This window comes from Zerene cesonia, chromosome 5 (assembly GCF_012273895.1).
Source record: "Zerene cesonia ecotype Mississippi chromosome 5, Zerene_cesonia_1.1, whole genome shotgun sequence".
Taxonomy (NCBI): Eukaryota; Metazoa; Arthropoda; class Insecta; order Lepidoptera; family Pieridae; genus Zerene; species Zerene cesonia.
In genome coordinates this window covers 5,362,584-5,374,076 of record NC_052106.1, presented here as the reverse complement: position 1 = coordinate 5,374,076, position 11,493 = coordinate 5,362,584, and the positions used below count along the sequence as shown (strand labels likewise).

General features: G+C 33.2%; 1 protein-coding gene across 1 annotated transcript; it reads left to right on the top strand.

The window, feature by feature from the left end:
* The first annotated feature begins 799 nt into the window (after positions 1-799).
* LOC119839868 (chitin deacetylase 1) lies at positions 800-11,099 on the top strand. Its single transcript, XM_038366285.1, has 10 exons — positions 800-907; positions 1,031-1,103; positions 4,918-5,090; positions 5,484-5,620; positions 6,504-6,629; positions 7,466-7,674; positions 8,672-8,791; positions 8,992-9,149; positions 9,976-10,220; positions 10,389-11,099. The coding sequence occupies exons 1-10, from the start codon at positions 817-819 to the stop codon at positions 10,665-10,667; spliced, it is 1,611 nt and encodes a 536-aa protein (XP_038222213.1). The 5' UTR covers positions 800-816; the 3' UTR covers positions 10,668-11,099.
* The last annotated feature ends 394 nt before the right edge of the window (positions 11,100-11,493 follow it).

Here is an 11,493-nt window from a genome sequence, read left to right as displayed (position 1 = left end):
CTCATAGTACGGCCGTGAATTATTTTTCACCGTAGAAAAATTAAGAAGGGTTTCAAGTCATCAACTGGGTGTAAAGTCTATTTTAATTATTAAAATTAACGTATCACTTGTATAGTATTATGTTATCTGTGGTATTATGTCAGGAATAATCTTGTATTTTAATTAGATAGTCATGTTAATGTCCATTGTCCAATTTGATATGTTACCTAACAATAACCGTCATAATTCGAACTATTCTCTTATTAACAAGTTAAATATTAACAAGAGATTTATGCTTGGAAAAACTCCAAAATCTTTTGCCGTACCTATTATAACATAAATGGAAAAATACCTCTGTGTATTATGTGTATATAAAGTATAATGATTTCACCTAATTGCAAACAGACCGATTAAACCCTACTAATTTGGCTGCGATGAACGATGGCTTAAGTTGTCATGCGTATGTACGCAAATATACGTTTTCAAATATCTTGAAGATTTATGTAAATCTTCAAGATATTTGAAAAATTCAAAATGTACAATTTTTATACATCATCGAACCCAATTATTACGAAGTTACTCAATTAAAAAACGTAATACTCGACTATCAACTATCATAATTCGTAATACCCGTTTTACAAGTTTCAATGCGGTTCCAAAAACTTTCTTCTACGATATCCTTTTCAATCCTGACTTCCTCGATAACTCCATATTTATTATTAATGTCTTCAATAAACGGAAATGAATTTAAACAATTACAATAATTATTTAGTACATTCTCCACAAGTCACAACAAACATAATATCTACGGAAAAGAAAGTCCATTAGGTGGTAGCGATGATTCAGTATTATAACAGAAGCTGTGGCCTCAACATGGCTTTACGACTTTCTCGACTTCGATATTTAACTCTAACGTTAATATTTATAGGTAATTTTTCAATTCTACAAAACGATATAATAACTTTGTGTTAATAACAGTGGCTTCTACAATTTCAATATACATGTGATATAAGTGTAGCTTGTGGTTCTATACAAGATTAATATTTTCCAGGCATTCACGGTAAACATGTGCAAGAACGGGATACAATTAATATTAAATGCCATGAGAACGGAAGGTTTTACAGGTAAGCAACGGTTTGAAAACATATTACTTGTAATCAAATTTGAACTTTAAGCGAAAATAATTAAAAGTGAAAACCCATAAAGGGTTTTCTGTTCTTCTTTTCGGTTTCTAGACGGACAATTTTTTATTTCTTACTAGCTTTCCGCCCGTAGCTTTGTCCATGTAGCTAAAGAAAATGATAGAAAGTCCCGGCATTATGCACGCATATATCCTGTTTCTGTGGTATTACTGGAAAACAAAATATGTCTCGTGTCCTTTCTAGAGTCTAAATCCATCCTTGTACTAAATTACATTCAAATCGATTCAGTTATTTGGCAGTGAAGATAAAACTGACATACAGACGTTGTTTGTTTCGCATTTTAAATTGTAGTAGGACAATATATAATATTGGTCTTCAACAGGTTTATCTGAATGCTGAAATTTTCTCCAATAGCACTTTAACAACTGTTATACCTAATATGTAAAAGGTAGGGCCGTCTGAGTCCATTCCATCTTTCCAGTCGTCAATCCTTTCTTATCCCTTACCTCTTTAAAACGGGTAGTACATTCGCGGAGCCTTGCCTCTGCGAATGTTCATAGGCGGTGGTGAACGTTTACCATCAGACGAACCGCCAGCTCAGTTGCCTGCTATGACTTAAAAAAAATGTTATAATTTTTTATCAATAAACCTACTTACTTACATAAATAATTTAAAAAAGTGCCCGCCGTTGCGTTATTTGCACGAGCAGTTGGATTTCATTAGACCAAAATGAAAAATTTCTTATTACAAAAAATGCACTTAAATAACACAACATTTATATAATACATGAGTAACTATCAGATCCTATTGCTATTGGAAAAAAAACATGAAAATTCTAGTTTTTTCTTCTCCTGTCAGCATAGAGCAAAGCTAAAAATATTAATACATTAGCTTTAAAAAAAAACAACCAAAACGGATCGTCCCTTTAGCACGTAACATAAGTAGGACTCGCTACACTTATGATTCCGTACAAATAAGATCAACCACGATTTTTCATTTTTGCTATTTTCGACTGTCCAACTTTCACATACATACGCCTGATGACAAACAGGACAGACAGATATAAAGACGACGGACAACGAAGTCTTAGTAAAGGAGTTCCGTGTTACCCATGGATACGTAACACAAAAAAAACCCGAAAAAATAAGCGCAATTTAACTACCACTAACTCTTCATAGTTCACAATAGGTAATAAAGAGGTGTTTATTTAATTCTGTACATAGAATGAAACCGTTATATAATATTTACAACATGTACCGACAGATTACGCAGGTCATTAATTAGTTGCAATTTAAGCAGCTTTTGGTTAGCAATAAATCAATAGACTATTTATACGGAAATTAATAAATTATTGTATATATAAATGCTAAAAATCAACTTGGCTTCAAATATGCTTGTATAATCAGTGTGCGTGTTTACATCACTTTATATTGATAATGAATATTATGAAATGCATTTAATTCCCTTACTGATATATAACAAAAGAATTAATCAATTACACTATTACTACGAGTATTTAATATATAATATAATATATAATTTTAGCCCGCTTTTGTTATAATCACAATAATTGTTGACATAGAAAGGTTTTTTGTTTCTGTTAACCTACCTACTCACAGGCCACATGTCAAATTAAGAATGTACCTTTATTATAACAAAACATTTTTTTTTCTAAAATGTCATTTACATCCATGTAGGTACATTAAAATAATTATTAAATACAGTACAATTAATACATACTTATATATTTTTAATTTATATATTATGAAGATGAAGGTATTACCTATGTCTACGAGCACTGTAGCACAGACTGCAGGCATTCTTTACCAATCGGTTGGAAGTCATATTGTAGTAAATTTGGGAACATTTTTTTATATCTCCAAGATGAAATTAAAAGAAATTATGCCAACAGCAATCCTCCCTCTTTTATTCTCAATAATATAAATATTATGGCTTTCTTATCTCCCTTCCTATCACATTTACATAGCTACTTATTTATTTTATATAAATAGCTTCATATTAAATTAAAGTGCCGATAAGGTTAATAAAATATTTGTTTTTCAATCATAATAATACACATGCGATGAAATAACTGTGGCCGTAGCAATGAAAATAATATCAATAGACAAAGATTTGAATCAATAGCTTTTCCGTAAATAAACGCGAATAGTTGGATTATCACACGCTAGAAAACTCACGCAACAATGAAATGAAACAAATGCGATAAGTATATTTCCCGCCAATGCGTGCGGCTGTTGACCCGCACTTTCGCCAACCTTGAGCTTGACAGATCGTGGCCATTTTCAACAGTTGACTGAATCATAGATTTGCATAGAGATTGTATTGTTATCATTGCATTAATATTTTGTGATAGGTATAAAAAATGATTAATTCAGTACTATTGACTATCCATAAAAAAGTGAAACCTAATGATGGGATGACGTTATGAGCTTGTCGCACTTTCAAAAATTAGTAGAACCGAAATTGGCGCTCCCTGAGATGGATATAGACAATATTGATTCAAAAAGTTTCTTTTAATCCTCTTTTTACCGCCAGAGTTAAAACTGTCTTATTGAACTCACTTGCATTGTCCAAAGTTTGCATCCTAAGCAGGTACTACTAATAAGTAGGTATTATATATTCACTTTTTTTTGTCTATTAATATGACTTTAAAATAACTAACTACTGCGTGCTTTTCCCGGATTGAAAAATCGGAAAAGATATGAAATTGTCCTTCAGGTCATGTGTATCAATACCTCGGTATTATATATATGTATGTGTTCCTTTGAAGTATTTTTATGTAGTATTTATCATTTCCAGTCGCGTCGCGAGAAATTCACTTTCGCTGTTTATTAGCCACTGTCGATGCCAAATAATCGCTTAATAAAACGGATGTGCCACAAAAATTAAATACCTACTCACATTTAAAGGATTTGATGGTTTCTAAAGTAATTAAATGGAAATGAAATCTGAATCTAATAAAGACAAATATACATATAACTACTATCTATATATTAAGCATATATTAAACATGAAACAGTAACCATAAGAAATCACATCGAATATATGTATATTTATATGTGGGAGTTGAGCACGCTTTGGCAAGTATTGTGCCTGCCCGTACCAGTGAAGTGACCAGGGGCAACTCTAGCTTATGTAGCGCCCGTGTGCAATGAAACCCCGGCGCCCCCTAAGCCTGTCCTGACGATGCTTTTAACCGTCCCAGGCGGCGCCTGTGTGCTTTGCACACCCTGCACTCTAGGTTAGGTAATCCGCCCCTGGAAGTGACACACCTCCACAGATGACCATTGTGAAATAGTATCATGCTACCGTGTTTCGTACGGTGAATGGGGGAGTCGGAAACCCCTTTCCTTCTCCTCACCCTTCCCAGTCCATTCCTCCTTTCCAGTCGTATTTTCTTTTAGAGGTTGTGTCTCTGCAAATTTTCATGCGTTGGTGATCGCTTATCCTCATGCGAAAGGAAGAAGCTTAAGAGCCCGATACGTATAAATATATTATATGCATTTATGATAGAGACTAAATAAATCCATATAATAATTATTAATACTATTATTTTGATTCACATAGATAATATTAATGGGGTGGAAATTTACAGACATCATATTAACTTTTACCAATGCTGTCATACAATAAAGGCAGTCGGACGAAGCCACGGGCTTTACTAGTATAGTCCAAAAAATAACCCTCAAACACAATGACGCTACATAACAAACAACTACTTCGTTAGCCAATAAAAAACTAACAATGCAGAAAGTACATTTTCTATTTTACTTAGAAACCCTGACCGTGAAGAGGAAATAATGTGGACTGCAAATGAGTGCTCAAAATATTATCTCTGCTTAGAAGACGAAGTATTCGAGTTTCAATGTACAAAGGGGCTACTGTTCGACGTGAATCGACAACTTTGTGATATGTACCAGAATGTTCATAATTGCGATTTAACTACAGGTTTGTAAATATGTGTTAAAAACTGGATTATATCGTGTAACGTCATTCTTACTATAATATCAGTATGTTGCACTTTGTATTATTTTAAAGTAATTATTTATAAAGTACTTAATATCGATACTAAATCCTATAGTTTTACTTACCTATGTATGTCTATCACGTGAAATAAGAAAATCAAAGCATGCAGCAGGTAATATGATATAAAATAAGCTTGCCATTTAAATCAAAACAATTGTTAGAAAAAAAGGATTTCGGGCTTGAAGTTCATGCTCACTGTAAAAACCTTTGATATTTCTATTATCTAATTTAATCACAGTCTTGTATTATAATGTACAGTGTACACTAAATCACCAATTCACAATATGCGTATAAATTAGATATACTTGTTCTCAGAAACATTAGTACCGAAGCCATTGTTAGAAACAGCAAAATGTGCGAACGATACGCATCTTGGCTGCGCTGATGACACCTGCATCCCAGCGGAATACTTCTGTGATGGAGCAAATGATTGTTCTGACTCGTCGGACGAAGTAAGACCTCAGTTGGATCCTGAATAACTAATCAAGCTCTTTTTGGTGTAGTATGTATTTAATATGAGCAAAGATGCTTCATCAATCCTGTTTTAACTTTTATCCTAGGACCATCCTCATGGTACAGTGAACGCAGTACCGAGGGGTTCTCAGATCGATTTCCGGGGAGTAACAAAAAAATCTAAGTTTGGCAGAAAATGAAAGACTGACGCGATCACGTATTAGTCCATAAAGAAAATTTATCAGGGAAGCAGAATATATCTGCCCCATAACCAAAATGGGGAAGCCGGAAATGGGTGCAGTGTTACGTTATGCAATTGGTTTTCCACCTAACATTAAAAGTTATTTCAATTTTTTATTATAAATTTTTTTCGGAGGGAAAGAGTCTTCAAATTATACATTGTTTACCTCATGATTAGGTATTCTAGAAGGCGTCATAAAAACACGATTTAAATATTTGAACTCTGTGAAGTCAGCTATATCATGTTATATATTTACATAACGAGTTTTCGCTAGTGTTTGCGACCACTTTCACTGCATATGAAATTTACTATTTACTGCTAGTCCACTTATACAATAACTTCCGATGTGCCGAGCAGTTTTTGTTATAGGAAGGAAAACTATTGTAGCGTGATTCATTAGTTATATTTTCAAGTACACGTAACTTATAACTGGGTCATTTGTATTATAAATATCAATAATCAATAATCAACACTGGTTATCTATGATTATATAAATTTGTATTGTATGTATAATTGATACTTGGTCGTAACATAATTTTATGCTTGCAATTTTTATGACGCATATGTGCGTTTAACATATATGTTTCGATAATGAGTTCGGATATTTATAATGAATATTACAATGTGTTTTATTGTATCAGGGATGGTGCGATGTCAACTATGATCCGAATTCAGCCTTACCTTGTGATCCAGGATTATGTCACTTACCGAACTGTTTTTGCACCAAATACGGTAATGAAATACCGGGAAATCTAGTTCCCAGTCAGGTAAGAAGTCGTCCAATAAATTAGCAGTTAACAGACAAAAAAAACGCAAAATTCATAAAAAATAGCAGTAATTGTGAGAGGTTTACATAAATATAATTTTATTACAGTGGGTATTTATTTACTGCTATAGTTGACTGTCTTTTGGATTGATAATCAGTGACCAAATAACTTTCTTAGAGGAAATATTTCCGATACCAATGATATTTCAAATTGAAAGGGATACTTTTTTATTAGATTTATCTTTTAACCCCCAACACAAGAACAACAGGTTCAAATAAAATAAGTTTGGCTTGAGTCTGACCTGAGCTTCCGAAAATGAAGCGATTTTCTTTGTTTTTCTTTAAAATTGCGGATAAAATCATCACATAGTATAAAAAACAAACTCGCTTTCTCTGTCTTAAATCTTTAAAACTATGCAACGGATTTTTTTAAATAGATAGAGTGTTTCAAGGTTTATATGTATAAGATCTATTAAACTGCTCCAAATTTAACGCGGGCGAAGCCGCGGGTAAAAGCTAGCTAGCTAGCTATTTATATATGTACCAGTAGAACTATATGGCAAATTAAAAATCAGAGAAATTTCAAATCACTTTATTAAGTCTGATTTAATTTACTCGTACTTATAAAGAGATTTAATCCCAAATTATGTTTCCGATTGCAAAGTTGTTTGTGAATATGTTGTTTGTTTTTATAATATTTACATAATGTTGATTATTATCTCGTTTTATTCATTAAGTAGCACCTTGATAACATGACTATGATCATTTTAATGCCTTCTTCAAAGCCAGTCTACAATAATTCTACTTGATAAAAAAATTAGAGTTGAATATTCACAGACACCACAAATGATAACCCTCACATTCGATGGTCCCGTCAATCACGAAAACTGGGATATCTATACGAAACACATTCTTACGTCGGAGAGAAAGAATCCAAATGGCTGTCCTATTAAGGCCACTTTCTTCATATCGCATCCGTATACTAACTACCGACACGTGCAAAAATTATGGAATGACGATCACGAAATCGGTGTTCATTCAATAACGTAAGTACTCGAATGTCATTGTACATAATCACCTGTTTTTGTACTAGTTTCTCGGTGATCTCTCCTTAGCAATCAATCATGTGTCAAATATTAAATCATTAAAACTAGCTTGAACCCCAGAAGATGTTTGAATAAGAAAATATGCGAGGCATTATTTCAATTATGTAAGACCAAATGTTGTTTGGCCTAAACACAGCATAGTATTCTTACATTCAACTATACAGAAGAAGACTATTATAATCTACTTTAAAAGAGCAACTACAGAGTTGCTTGTCAGCTCTTCTCTGTAGAAACTGCCTTCCGAACCGGTGGTTACCGAATATATAACTGTGTAATATTATGACGATTCAAAAGTGCTTCTATAAGAAGTCTAGTTGAATGAATAAATGTTTGAGTTTGAGTTAGAGTTTATTCAGAGGATTTTCCATTTCCTTGAATTTGCATTCAGACTTTCATTTCATCTTAATGTATATAATTACGTGTCACTGTTTGTCCGCGATGGAATCCTAAGCTACTCAACCGATTTTAATCAAATTTGCACACCAATTTAAAAGATATGATAGTTTATATTATTTCAATTGGGTTAAATATTACCCGGGCGGAGCCGGGGCGTGCATATAGTAATGAGATAAAAATATATGTATGTGGTAGTCGAGCACGCTTCGGCACGAATTGGGCCAGCTCGCACCGGGGAAGTACCACACCCCCACAGAAGACCGGCGTGAAATAGCATTCTGCTGTGTTTCGTTTGGTGAGTGAGGGAGCCGGAGGCCCATATCCTTTTCCTTCCCCTTCCCAGTCCTTTCCTTTATTCCTCTCGCCAATCCTTTCTTAATCCCTTCCCAATTTAAAGTCGGCAATCCATTTGTAGAGGCGTAAGGTCTGTAATTGACTTTACGCCTCTACAAATGTTCATGGGCGGTGGTAACGCTTACCATCAGGCGTCCCACCAGCTCCATTGCCGACTGTGACATAAAAAAAAAAAAAAAAATTACAGACATCGCGGTCCAGAAGAGTGGTGGTCCAAGAACGCTACTATCGAGGACTGGTTCGATGAAATGGTAGGACAAGCTAACATTATCAACAGATTCGGACGAGTTTGGATGGAAGAATTCAGGTAAGTCCTTACGAATTTTACTTACGTATTGTACAACTTAATCCAAAAATGGATTTAAATAATTTATTGAAAAGAAACATTTCAGTCATGTTTCTCAAAAATATTAGTAAACTACCCTCGAAAGGCTTTACTGTGAAAGCATACATAAATCACTTTCAGAAGTAATCGCAACATTAACAAGTCAATATTTTTTTTTTTAGAGGAATGCGGGTACCATATTTGTCTGTAGGTTGGAATAGACAGTTCTTGATGATGCAAGAATTTGGTTTCGTATACGACGCGACTGTAGTCGCTCCGCCAGTCAATCCCCCTTACTGGCCCTACACTTTGGATTACAAAATGCCTCATCAATGCACTGGTAAGCCGAAAGTTACGTGTAAGCATTTTATCATACTCAGCAACTACTGGGTAGGTACACCTTGTGATTTGATTAGAAATTGGAAATGTTTGAGAAGCTCTTATCTTGAATTTCGCTAAAAACTATTTTTAATAAGTCTAGTGTAAATTTGGAAAATGATGGATCTATATTATTATTATTTGTAACTCTTTAATACGACTATATTATAGAAAGCTCATTACTATTCTGTTCAAAAATAACAGTATATTAACATGATTAATAGTGATCTCTTCCAGACAACAGGGGCAAAATGAAATCAAGGTAACCAATGAAATAACGCAAGACTCACATAACATAATTACTTAGCAATTAGAACTTTAAATGAGTTTGCATAACGATTGTAGTGAACGCAAAGATGACATTACAAAACTAACTTAACTACATTTTAGATCTTGTAAACAACTGTAGCGTGAGAGCAGTTGAGAAAGATGTTATGCGAATTTGTTATTTGCGAAAACTGCATGACAACTTTGTAGGTAATTGCTTCTGTTATAAGATTGCCTTGATGGCATACTTTCAAATATAAAAATAAATCCAAACACAGTTTATACTTTCATTATTGTTAGTGACGTAGCGTATTTACAATTTAGGGCCCACTGGATAATCGATAAATATTTACTTTATACCAATTTTTTTACAGGACGAACCCTACTTTCAACAAAAATATATGTTCTCTCGCTATGATAACGATACGAATTCGAATGCTATTCATGCTCAAATAGGACCTTTTTCCTATCTTGGGTTAGCGCTTTAAAAACTGCAACATCAATGACACATTTCATTGCAGGAAATAACCAATATTGTCCAACAAGAAGCTACGCAAGTCTGTGGGAAATGGTGATAAATCCACTAGAGAATGGTGATCACACTTGTGCTACACTGGAGTACTGCCCCTCCACACTCAGTGGTGACGACGTTTACAATGTTCTCATGTATAACTTCAAGAGACACTATTTGAAAAATAGAGCACCATTCGGCATCCATTTAAACTCTACATGGCTGAAGAATAATGATTATCTCACCGCACTTAAGGTGAGTATTGAATAGAATGAATATTATAATAACAAGAAAAGAAAAAGAATCATGTCAAAAGTAGTTCCATTAAGAGGCTTTCGTTTATAGCCATGTAATTTTGTTATGCATGGTAATTTTTAACATCAGTTAAAAATTAACTTCACAGACTCATTCTATAATTCACAGAAATTCACCGATGAATTATTAAAGCTACCTGACGTGTACTTTGTAACGTACCGGGAAGTCATCGACTGGATGAGACGACCCACACCTGTCATACAGTTGAAAAAGTTCCAACCGTGGCAGTGCAAGAACCGGCGTTTCCACGAATCCGAGATCGCTTGCAATAAACCCAAAACTTGTAAACTACCCTCGAAAGTTTTGGAACATGATAAATATATGATAACTTGTGTCGACTGCCCTAAAAGCTACCCTTGGATACGAAACGAATTTGGTTTCGATTGAATATAGATAGAATAAATGAATACCTATAGTTACCAATTTAGGTTAAGTGTTAATTATATTATTATATTATCTAGTTGAATAGTATTATTACAAATGACTGAAATAGAATTGCAAATTATTTTGCAACAAGTATTGTGATTTGTTTTCATTATTATAATGCTGCATATACATATTATATTAATCCTATGAATCCATAGTTCATTTGTGTTGTGCAATTGGTTAGTTATTATTCTATTGATTTATGAAATAGCATGTTAACAAGGGTAATAAATTTTTCTTTTAATTTAAGATTTGTTGTTCCCATGTAATTTACTGATAACATGATTTAAAAGTTAAATTACAATAATTATATTCTAATTTAATATTTATTGTCTCAAAACATACATAAACATAATGTAAATGGCATTAGTAATCTAAATATACACTATGGAATCATTCAATATTTTATTTATTATGCATTACTTTTTCTATTATTGAATGTTATTCATTATTAAGAATAAAATGTTTGTATTTATAAAACTGCTGCAGATAACAATTTGTATAAAGATAAAAGGGGTGACTATCATTTAAATCATTCACACATTTTATTTCTTAGTTGTGCTAATTATCATTATAGCACAACTAGCTTCCCACCCAAGATTCACCTTTGGGTCATCAACCTTAAAGCACTTTGTGAGAATGTCTGAAATTGGTTCAGTAGTTCTGAAATTAGCATATTAAGACAAACAATATTATTTTGTTTTTATCTAAATGTTAGGACTTTACAGACATATCACATAGGAATAATTATAAGAAAATGAAAAGTAATATGTATAGCTATAACAAA